This window comes from Triturus cristatus, chromosome 4_1, assembly GCF_964204655.1.
Source record: "Triturus cristatus chromosome 4_1, aTriCri1.1, whole genome shotgun sequence".
Lineage (NCBI taxonomy): Eukaryota > Metazoa > Chordata > Amphibia > Caudata > Salamandridae > Triturus > Triturus cristatus.
The window spans coordinates 810,934,550-810,951,598 of record NC_140585.1 but is presented as its reverse complement, the minus strand read 5'-3'; the positions used below and the strand labels follow the sequence as shown (position 1 = coordinate 810,951,598).

The following is a 17,049-nucleotide window of genomic DNA, read 5'->3' as shown; positions in this document are numbered from 1 at the left end:
GGTCTGCCGTGGCATCACAATTACTTTACAATTTGTTTAAAACTATATTTACAGCAGTCGGTCAGGGATTTTTTTTTTTCCCAAGCTGGGCAGTAGTTTCCCCTTTCTCTTCTTTCTCTTGTCCTTTGCCCTCATCCACGAGGGATCACTGCTATACCTGGTGATATGCTCCAGTTTACACCTACATCCCCACCAGCACCTATTTTAACACTATATCGGCATGTCCACATAGCGGGCATGCCAAAGGCAAGCCCTTCCATTGCCTACCGTCTTCAACTATGCTGTACCTTCCACAACCCAACCAGTACTGCCTTCTGCTTCCTGTTACCAACCACAGGAACTCCTGGCACTTTTCTCCCCACATTATATGTTAACTGAGAGCACTATCATTACGCTTATAAAAGGACATTTGCACCTCAATACTCCATTGTACAAAGTGTCTTCTTTTTGGTCTCCTTCTTTAACTAAATCCCAACCAAACTGCTATATAAGAGCCGTTCTCCATAAAGCATGATCCACCCTGGATTGAAATTGCTGAACTATGTGACTCTCATATCTAAATTTATATTGCTTGATCGAAAATAGCTTCATGATACAGGTTATTATGTACTTTATTAATAACTACAAAATTGGGGGTGGAAGTGGCATAATTTATAAGAACAAACTGGCATTTAAACACAAACCATTGCACACAACCAGCCAAGTTAATCTTTGATCTGTGAATGTAAAATTGGGCCAATTTCGCTTAATCTTTTCATAATATATTGTCCCTCTCAAACTAAAGCAGAAAGTTTGGCAGCTGTGTTGGATGACATGATTTCCACTGATTTAAACTGTAATTGCAGTTCACAATATTCAGGTGTCCTGGAAAGATCACTTGGCTGTCCGTTTATCATAAAAAAAAGAATCTACACCTCAACACATCTTGATAGACTGTATTGCTGTGTTGTGCTATGATTGACTTTATATACTGAAGACCCACAGAACATGAAGTCCTCATGATTTGGTGAGGTGTATTCTAATGCATAACTCTCTGATGAGCATGCAAATTAAAGAAAAGAAGGCGTAATATTCACTTAGGTATTTTTAATAAAAATGATAACAAGGCATAATCCTCGCTTAGCAATGTTTATTAAATATAATAACTTTCTAACGTTAAAGCTAGCAAGAAAGTTGGGCTGGTGAAATAAGGTTAATGGTGGCAGACACTTGGGGCACATAAGCAGCCAAAGAGAACCAGAAGAACAAGCAGCAGATGTGGAGTGGCTAAGGGCTGCGTTGGCATACAATGGTAAATTAAGGTCGCAAACTACAGAAAAAAATGCTTTGGGAAATATAAGGAGGATACATTGCACACAGAGTAGTGCAATTTATAGAGTTAGCAGTTTAAAAAAAGCAGAAATAAAGCAAGAAGAGAAAATATAGGAGAATAACAAAGAAAGGGCAGAATACACAAGGCGATTCCCCTGTACAGAGTTCAACAAGAACAGGGGCACTGAGTATACGAAGAAAAATAAATTAATAATTCACCATGAAACTAGTGTAAAGAAATAAACACAAGAAACCAGTTCCCGAGCAAGGCGAGCAATGACACCACAATCTTCATCAAAAAGGCGCTCATATCTTGAAACTCGTGCAGAGGCACTGGATAGTTTGGCCCTTGAAAACATTTAATTTTCTTCCCTCCCCTTGCAGAGTATTTTATTTCACTGCCACCCATGCATCTGTTTTTCTGCTTTCACAGCAGATGCACTGTCGGCAGACCCGTTTGCTGAGCGGGTACTGTGTTTTGGAATCGCTCGTTCTTTTTTCAAAAGAGTAACATTAAATAAATTAAAAAAAGAATCATTGGACAGACAGGCCAAGAGGTTTCACCCCACTTGTGGGGGCCACTGATGTACTTTCTGTCTCAGGATCAAAATGCCTCACATGACCTAGCGTCTTTGGGCAGTTAGTTCATCAGGTCAAAGGTTTGGTTATTTAACCAGTCAACATGGTTTCAGCTTACATGGTAATCAATAAGAGTTTTGTAGGAAAGCCTTTGGGGTGAGGTGAGCTTTGAAGTGGAGTTCTAGTTGAAAAAGAGAAGACCATCTAGAATCTGTAAATGTAGGGTAAATGAGAGAACACTGGTGATTTGTTAGGTATTGGGGGGGATACATTGCTAACCTGGAGCCCTATTATGTAAAGGGCCCCCTTTCCCACAGGTGCGTCGGTCGCAAATAGGGAAATTGAGCCCTATTACATGGAATACGCTGCCCCCCGGGCAGCCGAAAAAACACGCACTGCCCTGTGGGGAAGCGCATTCATGTGAAAAACGGACCTGCCGCTTTAAAGCCGCTCCATGTTTTCACAGTGCAGAGGGCAACCCGTCTGCACTTTTAAAGGGGATTAGAGAACCCCTTGCAGGCGGGTGCAGTCAGTGACTGCAACTGCCTGCAATGGGATGTCTGGGGAGGGTCCATGGGACCCCCCTTCCCCTGCCAGAGGGCTGCAATCAGGAGGCGCACAGACAGTGCGCCACCTTTTAGTTGGCACACTGTCAGTGCAACTCCTGAGAGCTTTTGCCTGAATCACACGTGTGTAATACAGCGTGGGCCCACAAGCAAAGGAATTCCCTATTTTGCATGGGGCACATCCCCATGCAAATGAAGGGAACGCCCTCTAAAGGTTTGATATTTCAGAATAGGCCGCCTAAGGGTATCCCGTCCCTTCTGTAATACCAAAGTGCCCCGGGTGACGCACACAGCGGGAGCAACCGCCCATAGCGTAATACGGCCCCTGTTCCTCTTCCTTTTTGATTAGAAGGACACTTAAGTGGCTGAACCACTACACTGTAAAGTATACATTCACGAGGTAGGGAATGTAAAACAGTGTCTTTAGCCCAACAAGACTGATATTTCCTAAAGAGATATTTTTGATAGTCATTTTCAGATACAATGAACTTTAACAGTAATAATGTAGGTCTCTGTGCATTCTTCATAGGACATCAGATTCCTTTGACTGCTGCTTGAGGGAGTTGTAAACAAACACAGCAAATAAGGGAGCATTCTTCGAAGACTCACTCGTCACTTTTTATGCGGTGCCACATTTTGTGAGTGGAGAATAAGACTATACTCCTAATTGGTTGTAAAACAAATTGAAACATAATTCAGTAGAGCATAACAGTAAATCAGCCGGTTATGTTACTGTGTTGTGTAATTATATTGAACATTCCCGCCGTGTTAAGGAGGAAGTATTTGAAAGCATGTTGAAATATTAAAGAGTTAATGCAGGAGAATTGGTAAACTCTTGGTTTACATTTGATAAATATTCGGTAGACTTTGACTGCCTCAGAGGTTCAGGGCAAAAATAGTAGGAAATCTGATGGGACTTCTCTACTTGAAGTTTCACTGTATCGTAATGTTATGTATCTTAATATTATAGTAGCAAATGAAGCACTCCAAAAAACACTGAACGAGAAGGCCTCCCCCTGAGAACAGACATCTATGGAAGGGGCAGCAAATAAAAAGGAGTTGTGTTCATTAGTGATACATTAGAAGGACGTAGCACATTGGAAGGTGACGGAATAAAGACGTTTAGAAACACTGAAACTTTATTTGTTCCTCAGTGCTTCTTATACTTGTGACAAGTTCAGGAGGAAGTAGTTCAATGTAGAAGGTGCAGCCAAATACATGAAGGATGAACACACACTAAGATGTAGGGCACCTCTCTGTACTTGTTGAGTTTTCTTAAGAGGAATGCAGAGGAAGATGGATGTGTTGCAGGACTTTACAGGGTTTAATTATGGCATGATCAACCTCTCGGACTGCTGAAAGTAATTTGACAATCCCAAGAAACTCACGGGAGGTAACAGTATTCTGCACTTCGAGAATGTTACAGGATACTAGCAGAAACCAGGTTCATCAGTCTACTAAGCCAGATAGTTCGATAATCATTACGAAGGGCTTTAGCAAATTGCTACAAAAAAGTACAAAGGCCTGCCCACTTACCAAGAATAATAAGCTTGGCCAGATTGGAATATTTGCACAGTAGTACTAAAACTGAACTCAGGATCTGGACGGACACAAGACTGCCTTCATCCACGACCAGGACCTCCACCTTGGAAAACCTCCAATCCTTGTCTGATTCCGACTGATGCCAATGATAATAGCTTGCGGTGATCTACAAAGACATAGAACAAATAAACCTATAAATGTTTGGTGTATTTAAGCCCTCATTTAGCAGAGTGATAAATCAGTAGTCAAAAACCATGGTTCCAGACTAAGGTGGATTTTACCTCCAATTTTAGGAGTTCGCACTAGAAAAAATGAGCATTATGGGTGGTAACAGTTATCACTCACATTTTTCTTTTTTATGCACAATTACCACCCATCTTCTAGCAATAGGTAATGCAACATTTTGCGCATTGCAAACGATGCAGTAAAATTGCTACACAAAGCAGTTTTACCACCAAATTCTACATGATCGCAAATGTATGTTCACTAAGCCTGGGCGGAGTTCGCGGAGTTCCGTGTAGCGGGTCTCCGCGAAGTGCAAAAATAAACCTCTGCCGCGCTACACGGAGTTCCGTGAGTAGCGGACAGCGTTAGACAAATGCCGTTGGCTGTGATTTTTAGTGCCGGGTGCTTGTTCGCACTGTGCAATCATCGTGAACGACAAAATGCACAGCGCAAGCGGCCGCTGCTTCCTTTCTGAAGCTCGAGTAGATTTTTACTCGAGCTGCAGCTTTCTCAACGCAAACAGACGGTTTCACAATGCGGTGGTCGTGACCATACGAGACCACTCGCAATGAGAAATTTGACCGCCAGCGTTGAGAAATATCGCCGGGTGGTTGATTTTCAACGCTCACGCTCACCAACTTGTGGCTGACGATCGCGAACGAGGAAAAATCTCGCCGGGAGGTGGATTTTTCTCGCTCGCCAACTTGCCCTTGACGAACACGAGCGAGGAAAAAATCTCAGCTCGGCACAGCCGCGTTTTTTGGAGCTCCGCGAGGTCCACGTAACGTGAAGTGCGGAAAACTCTGCAAACTCTGCGAGTGGAGTTCACCACCCAGACTAAATATTCACTAAAGTAGAGGCTCCGGATAAGATTATCTTGAAACAATAATTTGTACTCGGGTCTAAATTACTATATTAATGAAACTATGTTGGAGAAAAGTTAGTGAGACAGACATTCCAACAGTTTTATGGCAGTACAATCAAATAATACACTTGAAAACAGCACACAACTAAAAATGTAATCTATGATGCAAAGACCATGCGTTACACTTAACTATATTAATTCCTTTCTGCCCGTAATTGAAGGCAGTCCAACTCTCTGGAAAATATTTTAATATGTGAAGAAAGGATTTTAAATTTGTACGGTGAAAGTAAGAAATTCTACAGAGATTTCCAATTAAATCTGCAGGGACAATCGTGAAAAGGTATGTTAATATTTCTGTACTGATGACACGAATAATGGATCCATAAATATAACAAAGTTTTCCTGAAGAAGTCACTGTTTTTCTTCTTAAGTTGCTTGTCAGGTTAGTACATTAATCCAACCATCTTCAAATTATTGAAATGAGAAATAACAATAAGGCATAGCAACATATATTAATCACAAAAGATGTATACTTGAACCCTTAAAGCATGTCATATGTTATGTCAATCATAAATCCAAATGTTTTTTTTTCAATGATATGATAACAATTACCCACCACACTGACCATACAGGGAATTTTTTAGTGCAGAATGATCAATGTGGAATGGTGTATCCACCTAACAAAATATGCACTTGTAAAAAGAGGTCCATTCTCATTTACAGTTACATGCAAATGCACATGTAGTTGTTTTTTTGATGTTAGTGGGGAGAATCTGGAGATGTTTCAGTCTCCAGAAGCAAAATAGGCGATTGGAACTAAAACACTGAAAAAACCCAGTTTGGATTTATATGATTGACAAGACATGCTGTAACGGTTCAAGTACATATCGTTTGTGATTATAAAACTTAATGTAGGTACGGCTTATTATTTCTCATTTCATTAATCCCAAAAAGGTTGGGTTAATGTACTACTCTGACAAGCAACTAAATAGGACAATAAGTGAATCCATCAGAAACACTGTTATATTTATGAGTTTATACACAGCTTCCAGGGAGAATATTGGGTTGCCCAATATTTTCGCTGGAAGCAATAATGGATCAGCATACATTAAACTGTATTCATGGTACGTGTTTCGTTTCAACATTCCTGAATGTTGAGAAAGCAAGCAAACTGAAAGACTGGAGTTGTCAAACTGTATATGCACGTCTTTACTCAACTTCCTTTTGTGTGTCTTTATAACAAGGTTTCTTTCCCTCTCCCCTGCGACTCTGAGGACAGATTCCTCATTCAGTCACTGTTTAACAGTGACTCTGGGAGAATGGTTTACCTGAAAATACTCACTATGCAGGTGTTCTCTTTTCAGCAAAGTCTTCAATTTAACTGAGCTGCCACTAACATAAATGTGTAAATCACCCATTGTGAAAAGTTCTACTTGACTACATTGACACCTGCCACTGAAGACGGATCGGCTTGGCCTTAGTGATCCATTATCACTTACTGATGCTTCAGCATACTTTTGTTCAGCAAATGTACAAAGTGATACAAAATATGCAGGTAATGTCCAAAACTCACTAAATGTGTGAAATTAAGAAATCAGCAGTTTTAGCAAAACAAACTGAGTTGCTGATTTGGAATGTCTTTACTTCAAATCTAATTTATCTTCAATACTTGCTTTGGCCAGGTATTACGTTGGAGGCATACTTTTATTATTTTCTGACAAACAGCACCATTCCTACAGGCTTATCTTTTTTCTATTATGAATCATTTTCATTTAGGAGCCAATTCCTGCCTCTCTTCAGCCTGGTACTGCTCCTCTTCCAATAACCTCTGCGCCTCCCTCCTCGAACGCATCTTCGGTTGCGGCGCCGGCGGTGCCACACGCGGCGTCGACAGCTCCGGGAGCGGCGTCGAAGGTGGCTCAACTACCATAGCCGACGCCGATCGAATCCGAGAGGCTTCATGGGATGGTGCCGGGGACTGACCATACGGCATCGACATACTCGGAGCCGGAAAAGACCAGGACGACGTTGCTGGCATGAACGGTATGTCTCCTCTTCTTCTTATGCTTCTTCTTGAAGTCCCGCGAAGTCGAAGTCCTGGACTTTGACCTTTTCCAACCCCTTTTTTCTTTTCTTGCCTTGGCCATGTAAAGTTTGGCTTCTTGCTCCTTTAACGCCTTTGGATTCATCTTCCTGCACAAAGAGCATCCCTCGACGTCATGGTCTGAAGACAAACACCAAAGGCAATCCTCATGCGGGTCAGTAATTGACATATGTTTACCGCATTCTGGCGCAGGGGATATTCATAAGGTGAGGAATCCATAGGCAGATGTATCCATCAGAAGCTATGTTACAAAAACAAGGGAGACCTATGGGTACATAGGGACCTGAGGTATAAAAATGTTTTAAGGGAACATGGGTCCTATGGAGAAGGAAAAATGTACCTAATGTGTTCATATATAAAATTACAAATAAGGATTTATTGAAACTTTTAGCAGTGGGTAGTGAAGATAAACGTGGCGCGATGGTATGCTCAGGCAAGCAAAAATTATAAATGTGACTTAAAACTGTATTGTTTATGTCACATTCAAAATAACCACAAACACCATCACCCATCCAGCTACCAATGGCTCTAATACAGTTAAGGAATTGGAGATTTGGGTGGTTGTCACTGTTAGAAGCTGACAACACGATCTGTGTGTCATCAGCGTATGACGTTGGAGAGAAACCAAAGGATCTAATAAGGGAGACTAGTTCTTAGACATGTATATTAAAAGTAAAGGATTAAGTCAGGATCCTTGCGGCACCCCATAGAGCATCTGGGTGTTCGCTGCCTGTCAGGAAATTTCCTAGTAAGGTGGGTGCTTTGTTATTAATTCCAAACTGTTTGAGGCACAGAACCAGAGTGGAGTGGTACATAATGTCAAAAGCTGATGAGTCAAGAAGGATGAGGGCAGCTGTTCCCCCATCGTCTAAGGCTAATCTTAACTCATCAGTGTCTTTGATCAAAGCGGCCTCTGTCCTGTGTTCAGCCCTGAAGCCGAAATTGGTATTGTCCAGAAGATTGTTATTTTGGATAAATTGCATCAGTTTAATGGTTATGATTTTTTTGACTAGCTTTGCCGGACAAGGCCGTCTTGAGATAGGGCGGAAGTTGGCTGTTTTTTTCTGGATCCAGGTTAGGCTTTTTTTTTTTTTTAAGAAGTGGAAGGTTAGATGCTTTTTTCCACAGAGAGGGAAAAATTCATTTGGCAAACATCTGGTTCAATATACTGATCAGATATGGGGATATAGGTTCAGAGATCTGCTTGAGAATAGAAGAGGGACAAGGATCGCACGAAATTCCAGATTTAGTGACTTCGATAAGTTTGAGGACTTCCACAGACAGAGTGGGAGTGAATTCATTGAGATAAGATAGGGTCTTATTGGTCTGGATATTTAAGTCATTGTGAGTTGTGTTAATAGTCTGAATATCAAGATTAACGTGATTAGGATTTCATGTGGCACTCAAGTTGTAGTTTTGACCTATTTTCTGCAGAAATGCTGTGCTATGTCATCATAAAAGGTTTGACTCTGATTAAGTACTCGGTTTTCAGGAAGTTTATTGAGTTTGCTTATTACCTGAAATAGCTCCCTTGCAAAGTTTTTGGAGGATTCAATTTGGTTAGTGAATAACATGGTTCGTTTTTTTGGCAAGTAGGTCCTTGTATTTTGCAAAAGGGAGAATTAAAATGTTTCTTTCTCGTGGGAGTCATAAGTGGCTCTCAATTTTCTCTCTTGTCTTCTGCCATTCTATTTCCCTAAACAGAGGGCCTCGGTACACCAAAGTGCCGATGTAGACTTTTTTGATGGGGACTGCTTCAGAGCAATGAATGAATTAATGAATGAAGATACTTTTATATAGCGCATGGCTACCCGGAGACATCCCAGCGCTCACAGCGGAAGGAACAGCGTAGCAACCGGATTAAGGAAACAGCCAGGTCTTTAACAATTTACGGAAGACAAGGTGGTTGGGTTCTTTCCGTAGGTGAAGGGGAAGAGAGTTCCACAACTTCGATGTGTTATAGGAGAACATACGGTCTCCACTTCTGGCTTTCCAAATTTTTGGAACAGTGGCTAGATGTAAGTGGTCCGATCGAAGGCGTCTGTTGGCACGATAGGGGCGAATAATGAATGATTGATGCAGGACTTTTCCCGGCCAGTGACTTGTGTACTATGCACATCGCCTTGAATTCAACTCGCTCCTTGATCAGGAGTCAATGCAGAGATTTTAAGCCTGGTTTTGTTGATTGGAATTTTGGAATGTTCAGAAGAATTCTAGCTGCCCAATTCTGTACCGTCTGCAGTTTGGACAGTGTTGCACAGGAAGCACCTAAATAAAGGGCATTACCGTAGTCAAGACGCAACAGAATGAGAGCCTGAACCATCAGTTTCCAGGCCTGAAAAGGAAGGAGAGGGAGGACCTTCCGAAGCATCCTCAGGATGCCGTAGCATGAGGCCGCCACCTTGTGTGCCTGAGCCTTGAAAGTCAGGTCCTGGTCTAGCCAGATACCTATGCTCTTTATCTGGGGCTTGGTAGTGGGGAAAGGACCCAATGTATTTGGCCATATAGTGTTAAATTCAATGGGAGACCGGTTCCCCAGGATCATTAGCTCATTTTTTTCCCCATTAAATTTAAAAAAGGACTCATCCATCCATTTAGCAGTTTCTTCCAAGCACTGTTGAATATTGGGGGATGCGATGCCGGCATGATTAAGTCCTACCACCAGTTGGGTGTCATCTGCATAGGTCACTATGTGTACCCCAAAAGGCACCAGAAGCTTAGCTAAAGGGCTCATATTCAAGTTGAATAATGTGGGGCTCAGGGAGGACCCCTGGGGAACCCCACAACGAAGAGGCAACTATTTTGAGGCCACATCAGCGTAAAAGACCTGAAAGAATCGGTCACTCAGAAAGGATCGCAGCCAGGCCAGCGCAACCCCGTTCACTCCTGATCTCCTAAGTCTGTGGACTAGGAGTTGATGGTTTACCGTGTCGAAGGCTGCGCTGAGGTCTAAAAGTATGACCATGGCGATGCCTCCGGCATCCACGATTATTTTGACTCCTCTACAACTGAGAGTAGGTCTGTTTCTGTGCCTTGCAGTGCTAGTAGTGTATTGGTCTCCAAAAAGCTGGACAGCACTGAATTTACATGCTTTTCAGCTATTTTGCTGATCCCTGGGAGAAGTGAAATAGGACGGTAGTTTCACAGGGAGTCAGGGTCTAGAATGGGTTTATTGAGGAAGGCCCTCGCCATTGGCTCCTTCCAGGGTGGGGGGACCACTCCAGATACAAAAGAGGCGTTGGTCAACTCCAGGATAGCAGGGGAAACTGTCCCAGCCACCTGTTTCAGAATTTTGGGAGGTGCAGGGTCTTTAGGTCTTTAGGTGACCCGCTCTTTGCTTGAGACATGATGCGATCTAGAGTCTCATTATCCATCAAAAGGATTATATCTAAGTGGGAGTCTGTGCTGCAAAGACTAGAATCCCACATTTGGCTCTCCATCTGTGGAAATGAGGTGTACAGTTTGGATTTTATTGTGGAAAAATTCTGCCAGCTTCTCACAGCGTGAACCTGAAGTGTCAAGGGTCAAGGGTCACTGAGGGAGGGGGAACTCTAAGGAGAGTCTTCGCAATGCGAAAGATCTCGTACGCAGAGTTGCCTCCTGATGACATTTTTCCTTCGTAAAAAGCTGCCTGGGCTGATTTGATTTCGGCTTTATATTATTTTATAGCCTCCCTATATTTCAGTTTGTTGTGTGGAGAGAAATCCTTTGTTTGTTTTAGTTCCCGAAGTTTGGCAGAGTACCATGCCATTCTGTTGCTACCTTTTTTCATCTGGATTGATTTTATAGGAAGAAGTAGATCTAAGGAATCCTGTATCCATCTGTTAAAATTATCGTTAGCGATGAGAACATCAGAATTTGGTGCTGTTTTTTTTTTTCTAATTCTGAAGTCCATTGTTCCATTGATAACTTGGACCAGGGTTGTGACCTTATGCTGGTTGGTTTGGAGTGGGGTATGGTGTAATTAGAGGTCCAGAGAAATGGAATGAGAAAATGATCAGACCATGGTACTGGTATTGGATTCTCCCCTACTAATTCCTTCATGTTGTAGAAGATAGGGTCTAATAAGTGCCCTTTCTTGTGAGTGGGATTGACAACTTTTTCGTGAGGCTGATATGCAGCTAGATCTCTCGTAATCTGTACTGTGGCCATCTGTGAGAGATCATCGAAGTGCAGGTTGAAGTCTCCTAATAGAGTAAAGTTGGCCGAAGTATTGGCCGAGTTAGCTGCTAAGTCAGGCAGGGAATGACCGAATTGTCCCAATGGCCCTGGAGGTCGGTAAATTAGTATGCCAGACAGAGTGAGTGAGTGAGGGATGGAGTAAATCCTATTGAAAAGGCAAAATTCTCGCAGTCCGGTATTGGGCTACCAAAAATGCAGCACGTTCGGTAATGTTCATATATTATGGCAATCCCGCCAACTCTCTCTGTGGTGCAATCAAGCCTCTTGATGCTATAGCCCAGGGGGAGGGCCTGGACAAGGTTTAGCCAGGTTTCGGGCAGGAACAGGACCTTTGGCCTTTCTTCATCCAGAAGAACAAGTTACTTACCTTCGGTAACGATATATCTGTATCTGTAAGAGACACAAGGTCGCGCGGGGCCGGACAGTGGCGTCGGGGAATCATCCTATCCACAGGAGACCCTGTGCTGGGCTTGGACCAAGTGCCCAGAAGGATATTTGTGAGAGCCTCATTGAACGGCAGCAGAGTCTCGGAAGATACCGCTGCCAGTTGAAGCACCTCGGTCAGGAGATTGGTCCTGACTGCCACCTTAAGAAGCTCAAGGTTCATGCCTCAGCTGCTCTACGCAACTCCACAGCATAAGAGGCTCCCTCCTCCGTAGCCACGGTAGGGGGAGAAAGCATGCCAAGGTCTTGAGAGGTGCCCAGACCACTGGTCTCACCCAACTCCTCTCTCCAGTCCGGTTCATCCAACTGGTCTGCCAAAGGGTCAACAGACCCCCCTGAGTCCTCCTCACCCTCCTCTGGTTGCTACTCAGGGCGATAAGGAACACCAGGGTAGAACAGTGGTACAAAATTACCGGTCGATGCTCGTCCAAATCAGTGTCCAAGTTGAGGAGGAGGCCAAGGTCACTGCCGGCTGGGGACACAACCGGGGGCGGAGGTGTCATCAATGGATTCGGCGCTGGAGCAGGTGTTGTAAGATCAGCCGGATCCAGGCCTGGTTCCCTGGGGGCCCTGCGGTGCCAGGGCCGAAGCTGCCAGCATCGAAGGCCTAGAACCCCAGCCGAATCTGCGGGCCCAAAGGCGCTCTGGCAGAGTCGGGCTGCCCAACAATGGAGTAGAGGGCTTCGTAATAACTACAAAGTTGGGCAGGGGTCGCTCCGGCTCCCGGGAAGGAAGGGAAGCTCGGAGCCGACCCAGTAGGCTCCACAGGCGGAGATGAAGTATGACAACAGTCCGCATCCCACGTCAGCCGACTGACAGGGAGAACGCAAAGAGTGATGGTGCTTTCTTTGCCTTCTTTTTGTGCTTTGTCTTACCCGAAGACAAAGACTTCGAAGAGGAGCGTTGGTGGCGATTCCACGACTGGTCCCGCAACCTCCTTCTCTACCGGTACCTCGAGCAGCGCAGAGCTGACTGCTGGGCCTCCAGAAGCTTTCGGGACCGCTCCCCTAAAGACTTCGGATTCATGGCTCAACAGTCGTGTCGTGGTCGTGCTTCACGCACCACAGGCACACAAGGTGCAGGTCCGTAACCGAAATCAATTTGTGACTGGAGTCACAAGGTTTGAAGCCGGTCTGCCGATGTAACATCCCTTTGAGCCAGGAGTCAAACGACTCGAAAAAGATGTCTACAAAAAGTCGAAAAATGCTAGTCAAAAAGAGACTACAGTACCGCTCTCTCCGGATCTGCGCTGGCTGGCGTGGAAAACGAAAGAACTGACCGCAGGGGCAGCGTCTAAGTAGATACCGCGACGTCATACCGGCGATCACGACGATGAACTGCTACAAATACATTTCTCCGGATTCAGTCTGACGCCTGGCGGTAAGTCTAAGGCAAGAGATCTATAACTAATAGTCTCTTTCAGGTTTGGCAGAGTAAAGCCACTCAGAATATTCTGATGTGGCTTGATCTGGGTCAAGGGAAAGAGAGGGCTCCGTCTGAGAGAGTTGTTGTGGTAATTTGTTGAGGTCTACTTTATTCCAGGCCCAATAGCATAAGGACTTAGTCTCAACTTTTCTGTTTTTGGAGAATGGGGAAATGTTAAGATCAAAGGTAACAGCAATATGGTCAGACCATGTGAGAGGGAGAAAGTCCTTAATGGAAATATTTTGATTGTTTGAAAAAATAGCATCTAGATTATGATCCGCAAAGTGGGTTGGCCGGCACAGAAGTTGGGAAAGGCCTATGGTGTTCATGATCTCTAGGATCGCCATGGTATCTTTGTCTTCAGATCGCTCCAGATGAAAATTGAAGTCACCTAGAATGGTGAAGTTGCTATTATAAGCTTCAACCTCGAGAAGGGTGTTTTAAAGATTTGAGGAATTCGCTTTTCTGTCCTGTAGGGTGGCATACGAGTAGTCCTCTAAAGGATTGTCAGTTATTTCAAGGCAAAACGTGAGTGCTTCGCACTCCAGCTTAGACATAGGGTCAAATTTAGTTTTAAAATAATTTTTATAAATTAGCCCTAGACATCCACCCATTTTTTGGGTCTGTAGAGTCTGGAAATGGAGTACCCTAGGGGATGGCATTAATAAGATCTGGTCTTGAAAAGTCATTAGCCCAAGTTTTGGTTACAACTGATGGGTCTCTATAAGCTCTGCCAACTCTTGGACATGTTTTACAAGTGAGTCAGCATTAATGAGGATTTTAAAAGAGGTCCTAGCTCGGTTGCTATCGATTACTGGCTTAGGACGGGGAATACAATAACTACAATTGGCGCCCAAGGTAGAGAGCAAGGCAACTCAGAACTAGAAGCGGGAGCCTGAAGCACCTGCTTCCTACAGGGAAATCAAAAATGCACTACCTTTGCCTACAGCATCCGTGATGCACTACTGAGGAGCGCGGACGCGCCATGCTCCGTCTGAAATAGCCCTCGACTGAGGAGGGCATGGCTACTGCCACCAGCACCAGAGCACGAGGAGGCTATAAACCAGGTGGACAAAGGAAAGTGACAAAACCTGGGTCCAGCAACCCTGTTAGTCCTGCACAGGCTGCCCTGCGAGGGGTCGGTACTGGGAAATCAGAACAAAGAAAATCAAAGGTAAGAAATGTTAAAAAACATAAAAAGAATACAAATTCCAGGAGTATCTAGTACTCTGCAATATGGTGCCCAAGGTAGAGAGCCAGGCAACTCAGAAATGGAAGTGGGAGCTTAAAGCACCCGCTTCCTACAAGGAAAGCAAAAAGGCAGTACCTATGCTTAGAGCATCCGTGATGCTCTGATCTGCGCGGATGCGCCATGCTGCGTCTGAAATAGCCCTTGACTGAGGGGGTGGCTCCTGTCACTTGCGCAATGAGGGTAAAAACCAGGTGGACAAAGGAAAGTGACAAATCCTGGGGCTCAGCAACACTGCTAGCCCTGCACAGGCTCCCCTATGGGGGCAGGTCCTAAGGAAATTAAAGGTGAGAAATGTTAGAAAACATAAAAAGAATAAAAGTCACAGGAGTAACTAGTACTCTGCAATATGGCGCCCTAGGTAGAGATCCAAGCAACTCAGAACTGGAAGCGGGAACCTAATGCACCCGCTTCCTACACGGAAATCAATAAGACACTACCTATATCTCCAGCGTCCGTGAAGCTCTGCTGAGTTCCTACATTAAACCTGTGTCTGTAACTTTCCATTGTCAGCATTTTACTTTAAAACACTCAGCCTTCCAAACACCTTCATGCATCATTGTAATAAAGAGTACATCCTTTCAATTTTTTTGCCCCTTAAAAATAATTATTTGGTTGCAATAATTGCAGCATCTCTGGAGACCAAACATTTTCAACTCATCCATGTTTTTAAATATTTTATTTACCTTTTTCGATGCAATCACACATAAAATGTGTTTATACAACAAACACTCCATCATGAAGTCCAATACTATTTAGTAGTTGACATCTTATATAAAAATAGATAATTAGGATAAGATCAGATGGGTAAGAAAAAAAATGATGCTAGTCGATTTTCAATTCTTGCTACATTGGCATCCATTTCATAAATTTTTTTTTTCATTCACTAATGCTATATTGTTACGTATTTTTCTTGAGAAATATGTGAGCCATAACTGCAAACTGTTACAAACTAAAACTGACATATAAAGTAAGGCGTATTAGGACTAGAGTTCTAGATTCAAGGTATACATGGTTAACATAAGAAAAACAATAAGCCTCAAGAGGCTGTTTTCAGGACAAACTATTAAAGAGGAAATAAAAAAAAGTGCGTTATTGATTCAAAATGGTTATTAGGCAGAAAGCTCAAAATAAATTAGAGCAAAATATATAGAAGGAGATTCTTGGTGCTGTAATTTTGGTGTCTCTCTTGGCACCCTTACCTTCAAATGCTCTTCCACAAGAAACTTTGGTCATAAACTAAGAAAACACAGACCTCTGCAGAAGACTTTTCTTCTTTCATGCAAGTTTGATTTACCTCTCATGCTAACATTTTTGTTTTACAAAAAATCTAATTATTTTGAGAATAAAATGAAAATTTAATGAATAAATAAAACTGTACATACCTGGTGTAATGTGAATGAAGGAAGGTTGGTCTTCTTTTTTAAAAGAGATGCTGCTTTTCCAGTTGGTGCTGTAAGAAGAACTGTCATATTATCCGCAAGTTTTGTTCTTTCGTTCTCAACAGGTTGATGTGATTGTGTTAACCATTCATCAGATGCATCAATATCACTCTCAAAAGCTCTGCAGGCTCTTTCCACCTCATCATTTTCCTTAGATAGCAAGTATTTGAAAATAAGGCTGACCACTGTTGTCTTTCCACAGCCTCCCTTCCCGCTTATGACAGTTAAAGGATTCAAGCAGATCATTTCTGCAGCTCTGACTTGGTCGGGGTCTACTTCCAGCTGAGCTGAGCCTTCATCTTTAGTTTCATGCCCACAGTCCTGGAAATCACAGAAAATTTTCGGCACCTCTCTAGTTCTGACGTCAGACTCTTGTGATTCCATTTCAAAAAGCTGACTGCCGAGCTCTTCCATGGTGCCATCTGTCACTGCATCCTTTATGGGTCTGGCCTGTTGAGCTCCAAGTACTTTCCCCACATCAACTTTTAGATGCCAGGGATCCTTTTTCACAAGCTTTTCTATGCATGTTGCAATCCTTACTTCATAATAATATAGATTAAGCAGGAAAATCCTATCTTTCTCACGCACCACTATCTCCTCCTCTTTCAAAAACTCCAAGGCCTCCCACGCCTGCACGATTGACATGTCCTGACTTGCTGCTTTGGTAAGTATGTCTCGCTCCACATAGGTATCACCAAACTCACTACACCTCTGTTTCAGATGATCATAAATTATCAAGGCATTAAGTTGCAGTTCAGGGATCTTCTGAAGAAGAGGCTCACATTGCTGGAAAGCTTTTAAAGAGACCTCACAACGAAGAAGGCCCAACTCTCTCTTGGTTATCTTCGAAAAGAAAAACAAATGCACATTACTTATTGACATGGGAAAAATTATAATGGTCAATAAATGACCATTTTATTACTGTTAAAATGTGATAAACACGTGTACAATAGGGATGTAATGTGAATAACTTTTACATGTTCTTATTGATTCTGAAAATGCTATAAAACATTCATACTGTCCATAAAGATGAAAAATTCGCTAATTATAAATTTTTTATCAAAATGTTATGGTGAGGGGGAAAAAAACCAATGGGTTTAATGTTGGCTGCCTGT

The 17,049-nt window shown here is 43.1% G+C and overlaps 1 protein-coding gene and 1 long non-coding RNA gene across 2 annotated transcripts in view; one reads left to right on the top strand and one right to left on the bottom strand.

Moving 5' to 3' along the window:
• LOC146855610 (uncharacterized) overlaps nt 1-17,049 on the top strand; it is a 482,547-nt gene that overhangs the window by 192,721 nt on the left and 272,777 nt on the right. The window contains exon 3 of the long non-coding RNA XR_014981354.1: nt 6,865-7,131. This is a non-coding gene — a long non-coding RNA (uncharacterized LOC146855610). The remainder of the gene's footprint in view (nt 1-6,864; nt 7,132-17,049) is intronic.
• The window catches only part of HELB (DNA helicase B), a 373,513-nt gene that overhangs the window by 251,296 nt on the left and 105,168 nt on the right, over nt 1-17,049 (bottom strand). Inside the window, exons 4-5 of the mRNA XM_085653437.1 lie at nt 15,878-16,777; nt 3,993-4,164 (exon numbers count right to left, since the gene is read on the bottom strand). Of these exons, the coding sequence (XP_085509563.1) occupies nt 3,993-4,164; nt 15,878-16,777 (1,072 nt within the window). The remainder of the gene's footprint in view (nt 1-3,992; nt 4,165-15,877; nt 16,778-17,049) is intronic.